We start from the raw sequence: 17,339 nt of genomic DNA on the forward strand, positions 1-17,339 counted from the left end.
GAAGACTGCTATCATGTCCCCCCTCGTCCTTCTCTTCTTTAAACTAGACAAATCCAATTCCAGCAACTGTTCCTTGTATGTTTTAGCCTCCAGTCCCCTGATCATCTCCTTGGGAAGACTCTCTTCCAGAGGCCCACCCCTTGCCCTCTGCTCCCCACCCCAGAAGTTCTATTTGCAGGACTTCATTAATCCATCTCTGCAATATTTGGCTAAAGCGGGCATTGAAGGGAAAATGGCCTTCCTTCCCCTCACATCAGACCAGGTTCACCTTAGAACAAGCATTAGGGTTCACAGGGGACACCCAAGGGTAAATACCAACGTAGGGAGTCGTGGAGAGGAAGACACAAAGGGAATAATCGGATTTGGAAGAACTCATAAAACCCAAGGGTCCTTGTGTTCAGCCAAGATCAACAAGCTAATATTGACAAAGAAACAGCATAGAGATGCTTGTTTGGTTGGTTGCTCTCAGGCATGCACACATACACAACCAATCTTCTTAGTCAACACTTTCTTGATTTGGTTTTCTCTGCAGGGGACTGAGAGAATTAAGTGCCCCCCCCCTCCGGTCTAATGGATTGACAACTGGCTAGCTGTGTTTGTGTAACATCAGGGCAGTTATACTCATGGAAGTCCAGGGGGCATCTGTGTGGCAGGTCAGGATGCAAATATGTAGCTCACAACATATGCAGGATGCCGTTAGAACAGGCAGAAGGATCACCATGACCTCCACAGGGCAGCTATGGAAGAGGACTAGAAGACGCATTCGTCCAATATGGTCAGTTTGGTGAGTTGTGATAAGGGGCAGATGGCCGAGCACGTGAGGCCATTTGGGTTAGTTGATGGTGCAATGCACAGGGAATGAGTTAACTCAGGGCCCAGTTAAGCTTGTCGTATAAATGCAGTCAGTGCTTTTTTTGTCATAGAACGCACCGGAACAGAGTTCCGGCACCTTTTTTCAACAGATTTTTCCAAGTTTTAAAAGTAATTTTTGAAAATTTGATGTTTGGTTCATGTGGACTTGAATCGCCCTGTCGAGCATGGCAGGTCGGCGGCAAAATCATCAAAATGGTGCATGTGGGCTGCTTGTGTGTCGAGTCTGATACATGCATACTTCGTCTGCGCTGGTTGTGATGGTGCTGCTCGGCTTGTGGCATTGCTCGGCTTGTGATTGGTCGTGTGCTGAATGCTTACTGCGGGCGGCGACCGTTATGTTTCGTTAACACAGCTGACATGTGTGGGTGTGTGTACAGTGATTGACTATGTGCGAAAGGTAAATCATTTCGTTGGTGAATTGAAAATCTTTTTTAAATTTTGAGTGTAAAAGTGTGACCTCAAATTTAAAAATGAAAGAAAAAATAGAAAATGAAATGAAAGAAAAACAGCTGGCAAAGTGAGAAAGAGTCTGTGGCCTAGAGGTTAATACAGTTGCCTAACATGCACACAGCCCAGGCTTGAATCTCAGAAGGGTAAGTCTGGCTGAAGAGAGTTAAAAAACTCGAAATAGCTATCCCATTGTCCCTTAATTCTTTGTTAGCAATCCAAATTTTACTATATATATATATATATATATATAAAGATTAACAAGATGTGAGTTCCAGTACCTTTTTTCTTACAAAAAAAACCACTGGATGCAGTCAAAAATGTAGCTTGTTGATCTAGCAAAGTCAGATAAAAGAGGACCAGGTCCTGTTAGAGGACTTGAATCTTGGCTCATGGAAGTTAAGTCTTGAATGGAAGACTGGCTTTGCAGGATGTTCATGATGGGTTGAGGCCATCACGGATGGAGACTTAGGGCTGTGAAGCTTCCCTGACATTGATGGTAACCACCAATACATGGAATCTGAAGCTGCTTCTTCCCATAACAGAAGCAGCCCAACCACCAACCCTGAATTTGGTACCTTGTACAGGCAGTCCTCGAATTACGACCACAACGGAGCCCAAAATTTATGTCGCTAAGCAAGAAATCGGAGTTTTGCCCCATTGGACAACTTTTCTCGCCCCGTTTGTGAAGCGAATCACCGCCGTTGTGAAGTTAGGAACACGGTTGTTAAGAGAATCCAGCTTCCCCCATTGACTTTGCTTCAGAAGGTCGCAAAAGGGGATCACGTGACCCTGGGGGGACACTGTGACCATCATAAATATGAACCGGTTGTCAAGCTTTCAAATCACATGACGATGGGGATGCTGTAATGGTCGTAAGAGTGAAAAATGGCCGTAGGTCACTTTTTTCAATGGCATTGTGACTTTGAATGGTCACTAAATGAACTGTTGCAAGTCGGGGACCACCTGAGTTGATTGGGGTTAGTCCTACCAGGAAAAGAGTCAGGAACGAGCCAATCCTAGTCTCTTAAAACTACTTCCTTTCCCAAGGTTTCAGGAATGTTTCGGTCCCCTCTGGTGACATTTATGGCGTCTGAATATTGGCATCAAACATTTGCGTCTCCCCGTCTCTCTTCACAAATGAAGTTGCACCACATGCTCGATTAAACGGTTTCTTTGGCTGAACAAATATAATTTGGGCATTCCTGTTGTGTGCTTAGGTTTTATTAACTGGGTTTTAATGCGCAGTGTTAACCGTCCGTTGTGTCGGAGTATAATCAGTGGAAGGTCAGTGGAAGAGCAACATCTGGGAGAAATGATCCATCGAAGGCCACCAGATGGGAGATGCAAAATCCAAGCAACCAGCAGATGTCAGACTGAGGTCTCTGTATCCCCTTGCTGCCCTCTAGTGGTTGGTCCTGATAGTCCTAATCACCACTGTTAATTGTATGGTGGGATTGTGGGGGTCTCAGAGGGCTGCAAGGTGGTCTATTCCTCTCTCTCTCTCCCTCCCTCCCTCCCTCCTTCTCTCTCTCTCTCTCTCTCTCTCTCTCTCTCTCTCTCTCTCTCTCTCTTGAAGTTGCCACCATCTATGAGAATGGATGCTCCAGAAAACAAATATATCCAGGTCCTTTTTTTTTTTCTTCCTTCTTTGCAATTTGTCCTTCTCTGAGCAAGTATGTCCCTCTGTGTGTGTATTTGTGTATGTGTGTGGCTTCCTTAAATGGCTTAGAAAGCACTTAAGGCCCTAATGGCTTGTGTTGGCCAGCATTCCTCAATTAACTAATATCACTTTGATCCTATTAACGGGGAGGCTTTTATAACCTTCATTTCCACTCCAGAAGATAATCCGTTGCTTGTATATTCACAAGTGTGCATAAATCTGGCTTCCCTCCGCCACAATCTGTCTTCCTTTACAAAGCAGGTCCTTAAGCAGAACATTTGTTTGATCCTGTCCTGGGATGTGTTCTACAATCAGCAGTCAGGCCTGGAAGAAATGGCAGGTGTGTGTGTGTGTGTGTGTGTGTGTGTGTGTGTGTGTGTGTTTTGGAGCATGGCCTGAGTGCCTTTTTTCCCATGACTCAAACTTTTCTGATTCCTGCAATTACAGTTTAAGAGGCTCAGGATAAAGAGTAGTCATCAGCTGAAAAGAAAGAAAGAAAGAAAGAAAGAAAGAAAGAAAGAAAGAAAGAAAGAAAGAAAGAAAGAAAGAGAAGAAAGAATAATTGGGATAATAAATCAATTTAAATAGAATAATGCTGAAATGAAGAGACTGAAAAAGCATTTTCTTCTTTGCTTCCCAAAGACACATTTCAGTGGTGTCCTCACTGAGGCTGCAGTGGCTGATGGGAGTTGTAATCCAGTGCAACTTTGCTTCCAGATTCATTGGACTACTACGTCCATCACCCTCTGCAGCATTAATGAGAACCCCTCTTAAATTATTCTTAAAAAAAAAATAACCCACAATCTGGCAGGAATTGAATATCGCAGATCCTTCAAAGATTACAGACCACAATTCAGACCAGTGTGGCTGATAGTGAGGATGGTGGGGGGGGGGCTGCATCATGTTCCAGACCCCTTCCATTTTTCCCCCTCCCAGAATGCTAAGCTTTGGGGGTAGAGAATTTGGAGGTGGAGCTTATTATGTCTGGACCTCGTTAAGATACGGCTTTAATTGCAACGATCTCATTATCTCTATCCAGAAACTCCTTCAAGAAAACAGTTTCCCCTCCAGGCAAATGAAATGGTATAGGCAGGGTCTCCCGCTCGAGCAGGGGGTTGGACTAGATGACCTCCAAGGTCCCTTCCAACTCTGTTATTCTATGTTCTGGACTACCACTCCCTTCATCCTTCCCCAGTTGATGGGCATCGTAGTCCAAGCCATGAAAAGAACCTCGACTGACCTGAAGGTGAGCATTACATCAAACCTGCCCCCCTCCTCTATCGGTCTCCCCATTATTGTGTTTATGCAATGCATATTGTGCGTTTTTGTGTACGCGCTGCCCACCCACCCCAGCGGAGGTGTCTGTGCACAGAGAGAGAAAATGCAAAAGGAAGAGAGGAAAGTGCCTCTGTTGCCTCCTCTTTGCAAATTGCTGCTGCCCTATAGAATGCCAGAGCTCGATTGATTAGCTGAATTTCTTTTAAATATATATATATATATATATATATATATATTGCAAGATGGTCTTTGGAGGGGGGGGAAATAAATTAGGAGAAGAAAATTGGGTCTGGCCAACAGCCTCAGCTTCACGCAGACCTGGCAAGGCTTTGGAGAGGAGCCCTAATGCGATTAGAGATGTTCCTCCCCAATTTCCTCCTATTGATTCTGAGAATTTTAATTCCAGACTTTTCTGCTGCTGCTGTTGTTGCTTAAAAAAAAAAATCAGAACTATAATCCGTATTTATTACAAGATGAGAGTGCTTTATGAGAGAGAGCGATCAAGGTCGATTTCTCAACCGGTTTAATCTGACATGAATTTAATTTTTTTTTTAACAAATCAAGTTATAAAGTAAAAGGCAGACAAGAAGGAGGAGAGGGTGCATTCTAGGCACTGATGATTAAGGGTTAGTGTTGGAGAGATGGAAGAAGGGAGGAGTTTAGGAAGGAAGGGAGGGAGGGAGGGAGGGAGGGAGGAAGGGAGGGAGGGAGGAAGGAAGGGAGAGGGAGGGAGAGAGGGAGAGAAGGAGGGAGGAAGGAAGGAAGGGAGAGAGGGAGGGAGCGAGGGAAGGAGTTTAGGAAGGAAGGAAGGTAGGAAGGAGGGAGAGAAGGAGAGAGGAGGGAAGGAAGGAAGGGAGAGAGGGAGGGAGAAAGGGAAGGAAGGAGTTTAGGAAGGGAGGGAGGAAGGAAGGGAGAGAGGGGGAGGGAGGGAGGGAAAGAAGGAGGGAGAGAAGGAGTTTAGGAAGGGAGGGAGGAAGGAAGGAAGGAAAGAAGAAAAAAGGAAGGGAGGGAGGGAGGAAGAAAGGGAGAGGGAGGGAGAGAGGGAGAGAAGGAGGGAGGAGAGAAGGAAGGAGTTTAGGAAGGAAGGAAGGGAGAGAGGGAAGAGAGGGAGGGAAGGAAGGAGTTTAGGAAGGAAGGAAGGAAAGAAGGAAGGGAGTGAGAGAGGGATGGAGGGAGGGAGGGAAGGGAGAGAGGGAGGGAAGGAAGGAGTTTAGGAAGGAAGGAAGGAAAGTGGGAAGGAAAGAAGGAAGGAATCAGATGGGGGGGGACTAAAACGTGCAAGTGCCTGGAAAGAAAGAAAAATAAACCAAGAGAAAAGAAGAGGAATTATATGTCCACTTGGGAACTCTGAAGGGTGCGGCGGGAGGGGGGCAATTCATCCGATTTCCTGGAATAGAAAGTCACCGAAATTAGCGGAGGAAAGACCCAGCAAGACGCGCCTATGTGTCTCTCTCTCTCTACACGCGCACCCCCAGCGTGGGCGTCCCCCGTCTCCCTGCGTGTGTGTGAAGCGCCAGGAAAGGCAGCTAAACCTCCTGACCTATATTTTAGGTAGCTGTAATTATATTCTAGCTGAAATCTAAAGCCCTGTGTCTGGGGGGGGGGACGGGGGACGGTGAATATTCAAGAGGCTGGCTTCTTTTCATAAAACACACAGCCACGCACTTCCACAATAAGGCCAGGAGTCTCCAGGGACGCCGCTTCGCGAGGGGAAGGGAAAAGAACCACAGGGCAATGGGGGGGGGACACTTTTTTCCCCCCAAGTTTCGGGGCTGACTCTCCTCAAGTTTTTTTTTAAAGCTGCGATCGTAGATTCTGGGAAGCGGGACTATAAGGCCCCACTGGACACGCGTGGGACTTGCTTCGGAGTGACTCCGGTTCGCATTAAACGCGGCCTGGCTTGGAAGAACTCTTAAATGTCTCGCCTCCTTGCGAGACGGAGTGAAGAGGTGTCCCCTCGAAATATTCCCTTCTGCCGATACGTGGATCCATTTTTTTCAGGCTCGTCCTTCTGAAATCCTGGCAGGATCTGTTGTGCCACCTTTTACACACACACACACACACACACACACACACACACAGAGGGTTTATAAAGATCTTAATTAAAGACAGAGCACCAAACCCCCAAAGCTTTTCAGAGCCCCCCCTAGCCATTCTGCGCGCGTGGGTATGGCCGTCCCACCGGTGGGTTTTTTTTTTTCGTACTAGGTATTTTTCAGAAACCCACGGAGCTGTTTTGATTTCTCTCTTTCTCTCTCTTTTTTTTTCCTCCCCCCCCCCTTTAATTAATTTGTGGCCTTTCCTCATTTTTGACCTTAAAATTGTAAACTCCGTTAACGGGCAGGGACGCTGAATTTCGCCTCCCGTCCTTTATTTATTCATTCATTGATGTATTTATTTATTTTTCCCCTTTTAAGGTTTTCCCATCGCTTATTGTATCAATTCTTTCCACGTTCGAAAAACGGCCCCGACGTTTTGGCACGCCAGGGACGGAAAGACAGAGGAGCGGAGAGGCGACTCAAATCGCAGGAGAGTTACTACAACATCTGCTGGAATAGCTAAATCAGGAGGGGGAGGCGTGGGAGAGGAACGTCAAGGAATGAATTAGATATTTATTACAAATAAACAAAACAAAACAAATTACCCAGGTTTACTTTAGCCATAAATCATCCTCCTCAATTTCCCTCGCGCCCCCCCCCCCATCCACGTTCTCTTGGGCGCTCCATCACTGGAGATTTTTAAGAAGAGGCAGCTAGCCAGTCACTTGTCTGAGATGGTATATAGGGTCTCCTGCTAGAATGGGGAGGGGGAGGGGGGCTGGACTAGAAGACCTCCAAAGTCCCTTCCAGCTCTATTCTATTCTATTCTATTCTATTCTGTTCTATTCTATTCTATTCTGTTCTGTTCTGTTCTGTTCTGTTCTACTCTACTCTACACTATATTCTATTCTATCCTATTCTATTCTATTCTATTCTACTCTACTCTACTCTACTCTACACTATTATATTATTCTATTCTATTCTATTCTACTCTACTCTACTCTACTCTACTCTACTCTACTCTACTCTACTCTACTCTATTCTATTGTTATTCTTTCCCCTTTCACACGGAGCTTGATTCCCAGTAAGGGACTATTATTATTATTATTATTATTATTATTATTATTATTATTATTATTATTATTATTATTATTATTATTATTTACTGTTGTTATATATATAATATAATAAATATAATAAATATAAAATAATAAATATAATAAATATTAAATATTAAATATAATATAATATAATAATAATATAATATAAAATAATATAAATATAAATATAATAATAATATAATATATAAAATAATATAAATATAATATAATATAATATAATATAATATAATATAATATAATTGTTGGTTAATAATAATAATAATAATAATAATAATAATAATAATAATAATAATAATAATAATAATAATAATAGTAGGGTGAGGTTATTGTTATTAGGCGAAGTCCCGATTCCGGGGCAGGGCTGAAGCTCGGCAAACCGGCGAGCCGATTGGCGCGGCTCGGGCCCGATTTTTGAAACGCGCTCAAATCAAAGGCGGCGACGTCACGAAAGCAAAGGCGGCGGCGGGGGGGGCGGGGGGGGCGGGAGAGGCAGAGTCAGCGCGCCCCAGCCAGCGAGTTAGCCGAGCCGAGCCAGCCAGCCAGGCAGTAGGGCTGGCAAGAAAGAGGCGGGGCCTGAGGCCGCGGCTCCGGCTTGTCAATCAAAGGCGGGGAGTTCCACGAAGTCCCCCGCAATCCTGCGCGGACCTGACCCGCAGTCCGTCCCAGATCAAGAGGCAAAAGGGAAGGCGTCCAGAGGGAGCCTTTCGCGCGGCGGGCGCCGGTGGAAAAAGCGAGAGAAGGAGAGAGGAGGAGAACAGGAGGAGAAGAGGAGGAGGAAGAGGAGGAAGAAGGAGAAGGAGAAGAAAAAGAGGGGAAGGCGGCGGCAGACAGCCCACCCCAGACCTTGCTGGTCCCGACCCCCCCCCTCCCCTTCCCACCCCCTTCATCCTCCCCTCCCCTCCCTCCCTCCCTCCCTCCCTCCCAGCCTCGCCAATGTCGGGCAGACTTTCTGCGCGGCGCCTCTGAAAGCGCGCCGCGGGGCGAGCGGCGAAGCTGTCCGGCCGCAACTTTCTCGCCTCTCTCGCGCTTCTCCTCGGCGCCTCCTTTCCTTCCCCCCCTCCTCCTCCTCCTCCTCCTCCCCCCCTCTCTCTCCTTCCCCCCTTCCTCCCCCTTCCTCCCCCCCGGCCCCGGCCCCCCACCCCTCCCCGCCATGGCCTTCTCCCAGTTGGGCTACCAGTACATCCGCCCTCTCTACCCGACGGACGGCCAAGGGAGCAGCGGCGGCGGCGGCGGCAGCTCCCGCACCGGAGCCGAGCTCAGCCCGGCCGGCTCGCTCTGCGGCGTCTTATCTTCCATGTACGGCGCGCCTTACGCGGCGGCCGCGGCTGCTCAGGGCTACGGGGCCTTCCTGCCTTACGCGGCCGAGCTTCCCATCTTCCCGCAGCTGGTAAGGACACTTTAACGCGCCCGCCTCTTCCCTCCCGAACCCCGACTTTTCACCCCCTCCCCTCCTTTCCTTTGCAACTGGCAAAGGAAAGGGACCCCCAGACTGAAGCCCGGGAAGGCTGGAGAGCTTTGCGCGGGGCCCCGATTCCTCTTTGCTCCGCCGCCAGCTGCTGGGGAGAATTTCCTTTTTTTTCCCCCTCCCTTCCTTCTCCCTCTTTTTTTAGTGCAAAAAAAGTCCCAGTCTTTCTCTCTTTTTTCCCCCCCTCTTCTCGCCTTTTTAAAAAGAGCAGCCGGGCGATCTTCAAGTTGTTGCTGGGGCATTTTGTTTTTTTAAAGTCCTTCCCAGGCGAGAAAATCTTTCTGCGTTTCTTCGGCTTTTCTGAGCCGGGGGGGGGGAGAGCAGATTGGGGAGGGGGGTCCTAGGAAGAAGGGAAAGACCCACCGGAGAGGTTCGGCTGCTTTTCTGCTCCAGCAGCCGGCGAGGAAAAAGCCCCGGAGGGTCGGGTGTCCGGGTTTTTCCCTTATTAAATAGGCGAAGGCTTGGTCGTTTACTAGTTTGCTCAAACTTTTGAACCTCCCGGATTTATGGCCTTCAAATATCAACGAATAAATGGCCTATTAAAAAAAGAAAGAAAGAAGTAAAATCGTAGGAAGAGCCCGTTTAGGAACGCGAGAGAAATAATTTTAAAGAGGAGAAGATCGGGTGAGTTTGATGCCCCCCTAACAAGGTGGGGGAGAAAAGTTGCAGGGCGGCTTGTTTTATTTGCTCAAAATGCTTTTCAAACGCTCCAAAGAAAGAAGAGAGGGGAAAAAAAGAGAGATGTAGAGGCCTAGGACGGCTTTGCAGAAAGAAAATCTGATCACCTATACGCCATCGCCCTTAGTTACACATCTACAGGAAGCAGACAGAAGGTGCAGATCTGGTGGTTTTGATTGACAGCTCCTCGCATTGTTGGGCAGCTTTAATAGAATTTATCCCCGGGCCCCTCCAATATGCAAAAGAGGGGAGGGGGGTTGTCGAAGGAAAGCAGCGTACCTAGACCTCTGCCAGATTCAGACTGTGTGATCCCCCTTTTATTCCTGCAGAAACGGAAAACAGCCTTTTTTTAAAATAATAATTTCGAACCTTCCTAAGGCTGCTTTCTCCTTTTTAAATTCAGATCCTGGTGCACGGAGGGTTTTCACCCTCGTTTTTTTTCCAGTCCAGGCTCCTCCCGCCTTACTTTTTCTGCAGAGAAAAACCAAGCCTACTTTTTTTTAGAAAATAGTTTCTTTTTCCATCAGGAAGAGAGTGTAAAATGAGAAAAAGACCTCACGAGTTTCAGGAAGAAAAAAAAAAACCTTTGGAGAGGTCTGAGGGTTTAAGATTGGGAGGCTTTTTGTTGAAATTCTCTCCCCCCCCCCCCCAGCCAAACCTACCCCACCTGGAGACCTATACCTAAGGCAGAATCTCTTAATCCCCGAGGATTCCCTGGTAAAAACTGTCTTTCACATTAACCCACTTGGCCTCCGTCCGGGACAGGATCCTGCTGACTCTGTTTGTGTTATTTGCTAAAGTTAGGCTTGAGTTTTGTTTTGTTTTTTTACAGGGAGGGGATTAGATGCCTTGCGAAGCCAGCCCTGGGGGGGAGGGGGATGGCTGAATCCAAGAAGCCAGTAAAATCGGGGGGGGGGTGTTATGGGAAGGCAGCCCCAAATTCCACAGCAGTTACTTTCAGATAAGTGAGTTTGCTGGGTCCATCAACCAGTGTTTGGGGTGTCCCAAAGGTGCTTTTTTTCTTCCTCACCAGGCAACTGGACTTTCTTGGCTGTTGTTGTTGTTGTTGTTTTTGTCTTTGAAGACATTTCACTTGTCATCGGAGCAGCTTCTTCAGCTCTGACCGATGATGAGGAACGGAAGGATTTATACTCCTCGCAGACGGCTGGTCATTTGCATCCTTTGAGAGAGTCGTTGAGGCCCCTTGGAAGTTTAGCTGTGTCCTCAGGCTCACCTGAGTAGCGCAAATGGATGTTCAGCCTTTCCCGTTCCCCACCGGGCTTTCTTTCTTTCTTTCTTTTTTTTCCTTTGAAGCCCTTTCGCTTCTCCTCCGAGCAGCTTCTTCAGCTCCACCATCCAGTCAGAGCTGAAGAAGCCCCTCGGAGGAGAAGCGAAACGCCTTCAAAGAAAAACAAGAAAGACCAGCGGGGGGTGGGAATGGAAGAAAATTCAGTTGCCTGGTTGACAAAACAACTCTCATATGACCTGGATGACTGAGATTCTCCATAGACGCTCAGTGTTTGGAGTGGGGTTTTTTTTTTCTTTTCTTTTCAAGCAAGCGGTGGAGTGTGGGGGGGTCCCCATTCCTGCTTCTAACCCTTCTCTCCCCGCTCTCTCCCCGCCGCCGTTCCAAGGGCACCCAGTATGAGCTGAAGGACAGTCCCGGCGTCCAAGGGCCGGCCTTCCCGCCCCCTCACCCGGCTTTCTACCCCTACGGCCAGTACCAGTTCGGCGACCCCTCCCGGCCCAAGAACGCCACCCGCGAGAGCACCAGCACGCTGAAGGCCTGGCTGAGCGAGCACCGCAAGAACCCCTACCCGACCAAGGGCGAGAAGATCATGCTGGCCATCATCACCAAGATGACCCTCACCCAGGTCTCCACCTGGTTCGCCAACGCCCGCCGCCGCCTCAAGAAGGAGAACAAGATGACCTGGGCGCCCCGCAGCCGCAGCGAGGACGAGGAAGGCACGGCCGACGGCAGCGAGGACGGCGAGGCGGACAAGCGCGACCCGGACGACGAGGAGATCGACCTGGAGAATAGCGACGCCGAACCTTGCGAGGGTGGGGCCGCCACCGCCCGGGATGGAGCCGGCGCCCAAGCCGGGCAGCTGCTCCTGCACGTCGGGGAGGACGAGCGGGCCGACCAGGAGGGCGGCCAGCCCGCGGCGGGGGGGCCGTTGCGCCTGCCTTCCCCCCTGGAGCCCCGCGGGGGCAGCGACACGTCGGAAGACGAGGAGGAGGAGGAGGAGGAGGAAGAGGACGAGGCGGAGAGTTCCGACGGCTTGGAGGAGCTGGCCGGCGCTCAGCAGCGCTTCCTGAAGGCGGTGGAAGCGCGGCGGCGCGCCTCGACGGGACCCCCGGGCTCCCCGCCGCCTCTCCGCAGCCCCAGCCCGGCTCCGCAGCCCGTCCAGCCGGCCAAGCCCAAGATCTGGTCCTTGGCAGAGACGGCCACCAGCCCGGATAACCCCTCGCGCAAATCGCCCCCTGGCGGAGGAGGAGCAAGAGGAGGGGGGTCCCCCCCGGCTGGCCCCCCGTGCCTTCCTCTGGGCTCGAACCCGCAGCCCACCCCGGGCGCCGCCGCCGCGCACAGACTGGTCCCCTCCGCCTGCCCGCTGGGCAAGTTCGCCGGCTGGTCGGGCCGGCCCTTCTCGGCCGCCCCCCCGCACGCCTCCCACCCGCTGACCTTGCTGAACACTCCCCACCTCTTGGGACTGGCGGGGGGCAACGCCAACACGGCGCCCGCGGCGGCGGCGGCGGCAGCGGCTCTGGCGGCTTTTTCCAGACAGGCGGACCAGGCGCCGAGCGCGGAAGCCTCCGGAACAGGTAACCACTGGACGGGGTTGGTGGGGGTGGGGTGGACAAGCCGCCGGATGGGAGGGGGGGAACAAGCTGAAAAGATGCTTTGTTGGGGGAGAGCGGGGGGGGGGCGCTGGAGACCCCCTTGGGTCTGTGCGGGCAAGTCAACCGTTGGTCCTTTTCCTCTCGGCCGGATCGAAATAGATTTGGGGGTCGGAAGACGTTCGGGGGTGGGGGGGCTGGAAGATAGGGCGTTGGACTTAATGCCCGGTTTAATGGCCCGCGGAGGGCTTTTTGGAGGGGGCAAGCGCGTTTGAACTCGGGGTCTTCGGTGGCTGCGTTCCCACGATTTGCTGAGCCCCCGGAACAGTTATCCTTCCCCTATCTTAGCTTGATGTGCGGATCCAGGTCTGGGCTGGCTGGTGGGGGGGGGGAGGTTTCTGCCGGTGGGACAAGACTGGAGAATTTGTGAACAAGAGCCAGGAACCTCAGTTGGGGTCAGGGCGGGCAAATGGGTCGTGCGAAGCCAGCCAGCCAGCCAGGAATTCAGTTAAAGGGCGAATTGGTGAACGTAATTCAGTACCCAGCAGTGGAGGAGCGGAAGGTGTGAAAGAGCCAAAGGTACCCCCAATAAATGTGTGAATGGATTAAAAAACAATACAGGGAGTGCGGAAAATTGCAAAAGGCGGTTTGAAGAAGTGGGAAGAAAATCCTCGGGAATTTGAAAGCCCGCGACAACCCCTGAACGTGTGAGAGAGAGCTTGAGAGAGAGAGAATATGAACAAACGTATTTCTGATTTTGCTTCTGGGATGGGGGGGGGAGAGGAACCCCGAGAAGAATCTCGACGGCTGAAACTCTCCTAAAAGCGGATTAGCTCAAAAAAAAAACCTAGGAGCAAAGGAAACCCTTCCTGACGTTGCCTTAACGCCAGCTTCTCTAGTCTTGTTGCAAAAGATTCCCCCGCGGGTGGGAGAACCCTTTGGGTTTGCAGCAGCAATTAAATCGAACCGGGGGGGGGGAGACGAAACGGGATCGAAGAAGCCCCCAAACGGGGGTGGGAAGCAGAGGAGGGCTGCTGTAGTCAAAAAGCAGATTTTTTCCCCCTTGCTGCTGACTGTTTGCAGAGCCCAACCATTCTCCCCCCCCCCGCCCCGGTGGATTCAGCAACCTTCTTGCTTATGTCTTCTGTGTTCTGCACCTGGAGGTGCCTGTATTGGTTTTCGTCCACGTCACACGGTGGTTTTGGAGGTCTAGGGGCTCCCCAAGTCTTCGCTCCCTTCCTCACTGCTTACTCGGAAGTAAGGCTCGGCAACTGAGTGGGCCTTGAGTGGGAAGAAGGGGGTAGGAATCAGAGGAGGAAGAAAGTGAAATGGTAGAACAGGGCTTGGGAACTGCGGAGCAGATGTTATTGTGGTGGCTGTTGGCTTGGTTGGTTTGGCCAACGCGCTGAATTAAGCTCTGAAGAAGGAGAGAAATTTCAGGGACCGGTTAGAGAAAAACCTCCAAGGTGCTTTGCGACCAGACAACAACAACAACAACAACAACAAAAGGATTTCTCTCTTCTTTGTTTGCTTTCGTTTGTTTTAGATCGATCTAGTGCCTTGGATGTAGAGAAAAAGTTAATAAAGACCGCTTTCCAGCCAGTTCAGAGGCGGTAAGAGTTCATCTATTCCTAGATTAGTTGATGTATGAAAAGGGAAAGTTAATTGGGGTGGGGTGGGGGTGGGGGTGGGGAGGAAGCACTGGCTTAGAAATCGGTTTTATTTGGAATTGAATGGGCCGTTTCACTCAAGAAAATGTCCCTGAAGTTATTTCCAAGCAAACTTATGAAAGTGGAATCAAGATTATATTAGGGATTAGGGAATGATTGAGTTTAGTACTTTAGTTTGTATTTTGTGGCTTTTAAGTATAATTACTGTCAAATAATTTTGACGTCTCCCATGTTATTAAAAAAAAACCTCGACTCGGGAGATATAGAGGTGTTTCAGACCAACAGTTGTCTCTCTCTGTGTGAATATGTGTGCATGGCATGGGTTTTATTTTTGTTGTTGTTAGAACACACTGCAAGACGAAGCTCTCCCGTTCCTAATGCAGTTCAAAATGGGCTGTATTTAAAAAGTGGTTTAATAGATAAAGGTTTGGCACTGCGTTATAAAGTATGTGTGTAGAGAAAGAAGCCATTAGACTACTAGATTATAATTAACCGCTCAAACCATAAATATAAATTAGCAGGAATAAGAAAACCAAAATCTAAGTCTAAAAACAGAACACTTTGGCTCCTGTCCTTTTTCTAAGCTCCCAGATATGTGCCTATTTTTTTATTTTTTATTTTACTTCTGTGTCTGCATATACAATCTATGCACAATGCAAGAGAATTGAGCATGTTTTTTAGCTCACTAAAATCAGAAAACCGAGTTGGGAGGTATTTTTCATGAATCTCTCAAAAACAGAAAGCAGAAATGCAGGTATACACAGAGAAGAATGAAAAAGTGGGAAGCCAAAGGGCAGCTACAAATTGTGTGGCATTCTGCATTTTTTTTTTTTTTTGGGGGTAATTAAAATAATTTTAAAACGAAGGATTTGGTCCAGAATACATTGGGGCCCCTGTCAAAGTACAGGAGACCTATTAATGTGGTACTGCTGAATTAATTAAAAGCATTCCAACACCTTAAAGACTGGTTTTATTTTTATGGCTGAAGGGTCAAGGGAGATCTCACTCTTCCCCTTCAAATGCTAATTCCACAATAAATTTAAATTAAAGAAAACTCCCAGGAAACCTTGATTAGCATTTTGCATATTGGTTCGAGCAAATATTGCTATTTAACCGACACGTACCCAAATCTGAATTTTTCTGTATTCCCTTTTCTTCTTCTAGGCCACAGAACCAACTCGATGCTGCTATGGTTTTATCGGCGTTGTCATCATCATAGTTAATTTTTTTTTAATTATTGTTCTAATGGTTGTAAAATAAAATTATCTGTATAGTTACAGCTTGTACGCATGTCTGTGTATTAAATGAAACAAACAAACGAGGGTGTTTGTGTGTGTGTGTGAGTGAGAGGGGGGGGGGCAGGAATCCACTTCTGTCCAATCATCTGGATTAGCTGAATTCGTGAACTATTTTTATTTGGTGAAACCTGGTGAGAAATAAAAGACCTTCCTCGGGTTTTTTTTGTTTTTGTTTTTGTATATAGAGTAAAAAGCGCGCGTCAGCGCTGCACACACGCGCAAATGTACATAACTGCGAAACCAAACTGTACAAGAAAGTATATATTTTTGGCTAATAAACTGTTGCCACTTTGACTACGCTTTTTCTGATACCAGCTGGAACTGGAATTTGCTTTTTATTTTGATGGGGAGGGGGGGAGAGAAAAAAGCTCCTTTCACTTGGAGCAGACTTGTCCTGCTTTTCTAAGAGAAATATCCGTCACGGCTTTGTGGAAAAGAAAGAAGAGGGGGGGGGAGGGAGGGAGAGAGAGAGAAAGAGAGAAAAAAGGAGAGAAGAACTCTCTACGGAGGGGGGTGTGCTTTCTTGTAATTTGGGGCAGGCCTTTCAGAATTGGGGATCCCCTGCCTTTAAACGGCCCGACCGCCTTGAGGATCGCTAAGCTGATCCTGAACTGAACTTTTTTTTTTTTTTTTTGCAAACGTGGGGCCGGGTGAAATTAAGTTTCCTGCGTGGGCCCAGGGGCCACACGGTTCTAGTAAGCCAGGCATTTTGAGGAGAGGGGGGGGGGGTGTCTGTGCAGGCCAGGCGCGCGCGTCCCCCAGGTTCCCCTCCGCCCGGTGCGGAGCGAGGGGCTCGTTGGATCGGCTCGTTGGATCGGCTGGGGGTCTCTACAGCTAAGGAAGGCGCAAGGTCTCTCGGGGAGGGAGGAGGGGAGCGGGGGGGGGTTTCGGAGCGGGGGGAAAAAAGAGAGAAAGTCTGGCTCTTCCTCTTAGGTTTCCCCCTCCCTCCCCTCCCTCCCCCGCGCCATTCCTGGGAAGGGGTCTGCGCGAAGAGCGCAGCGACCCGCAGGCCCGCTTTTGGGCTGGGGCTGCGCAAGTGGACCGTGCTCTCCTGCGATTATTTTACGTGCATTTAGCCAAGCTAAAATTTATTTATTTTGGGGGGGGGAGGGGAAGAGAAAAAATGGGGGTGGGGGAGGAAAGCGAAAGTACCTTAGAAAGCGAAAGGCCGATTTGGAATCCGCTACACTTAAGTCCCGGACTTAAAACTTCTGGCTTTGGAGATTAAAACCTGGATCCGGAGCGCCCTCTGCAGGCGGAAAACGGCACGCCTCCTCGGCCCCGGGATTGTTGGGGGGGGGGGGAACCGTTCCTCTTCTGCCTCGCAGCCGGCCGCGTTTACTCGGAAGTAAAGGCTCACCGCTTTCCAGACGAAAAAGGATGCCCAGGTAAGTTTGCCCGACCGCGCTGGTTTCCAAAGAGCAGTTTCTCCTTGAGCCCCCTTCCGTTGCCCCCTCCCCCCCCAGTTGCATAGGGGCGCCCCTTTGAGGAGGCTGGGGGCTTCCTTTTTTTCTGGGGAGGGGGTTTTGCGGTGCAAAGAAAGCCAGTTAGAAACACCCCCCCCCATCCCTATTGCATTTCTGCCAGCAGGAGGGAAGCGTGGAAAAGCAAGGGCAGGGAGGGAGGGAGGGCTTGGGGGAAAACGGGGGTGGGGGATGATGGGCGGGGTGGTTGGAAATTAAATTCGCTCCGATCTGAGCCCCTACACCCCAAGGACCCTATTATTCGGTGTTTGTTGGCTATCGATTTTCTTTGCCACACATTTTAATCTCTCTGGCGATTTGATGTTTTAAAGAGGAGTATTAATCTGTCCTTGCAAAAGCTGGAGAGGGGAGGGGGGGGTCTCTCTCTTTCCCCCAGCCAAGAAAGTTTGGCTGCTGACTTTTCTTAGTCTCCAGCAGGAGAACATCTGGGCAGCTGGGTATGTGTGTGTGTTGAACTGTGGGGGTCCTTGGTGCTCTCTAAGCCT

General features: G+C 49.4%; 1 protein-coding gene across 2 annotated transcripts; it reads left to right on the plus strand.

Annotated features, from left to right (window-relative positions):
• The first annotated feature begins 8,537 nt into the window (after nucleotides 1-8,537).
• Nucleotides 8,538-15,664, plus strand: IRX3 (iroquois homeobox 3). Of its 2 annotated transcripts, XM_039352381.1 has the most exons (4): nucleotides 8,538-8,808; nucleotides 11,199-12,387; nucleotides 13,949-14,015; nucleotides 15,237-15,664. In XM_039352381.1, the coding sequence occupies exons 1-4, from the start codon at nucleotides 8,572-8,574 to the stop codon at nucleotides 15,289-15,291; spliced, it is 1,548 nt and encodes a 515-aa protein (XP_039208315.1). In that variant the 5' UTR covers nucleotides 8,538-8,571; the 3' UTR covers nucleotides 15,292-15,664. The 2 variants fall into 2 exon arrangements, with proteins under 2 accessions (XP_039208315.1, XP_039208316.1); XM_039352382.1 differs by lacking the exon at nucleotides 13,949-14,015.
• The last annotated feature ends 1,675 nt before the right edge of the window (nucleotides 15,665-17,339 follow it).

This window comes from Crotalus tigris, unplaced genomic scaffold (genome assembly GCF_016545835.1).
Source record: "Crotalus tigris isolate CLP2741 ecotype Arizona unplaced genomic scaffold, ASM1654583v1 scf7180000018432.44079421565:4894166, whole genome shotgun sequence".
Classification (NCBI taxonomy): Eukaryota; Metazoa; Chordata; class Lepidosauria; order Squamata; family Viperidae; genus Crotalus; species Crotalus tigris.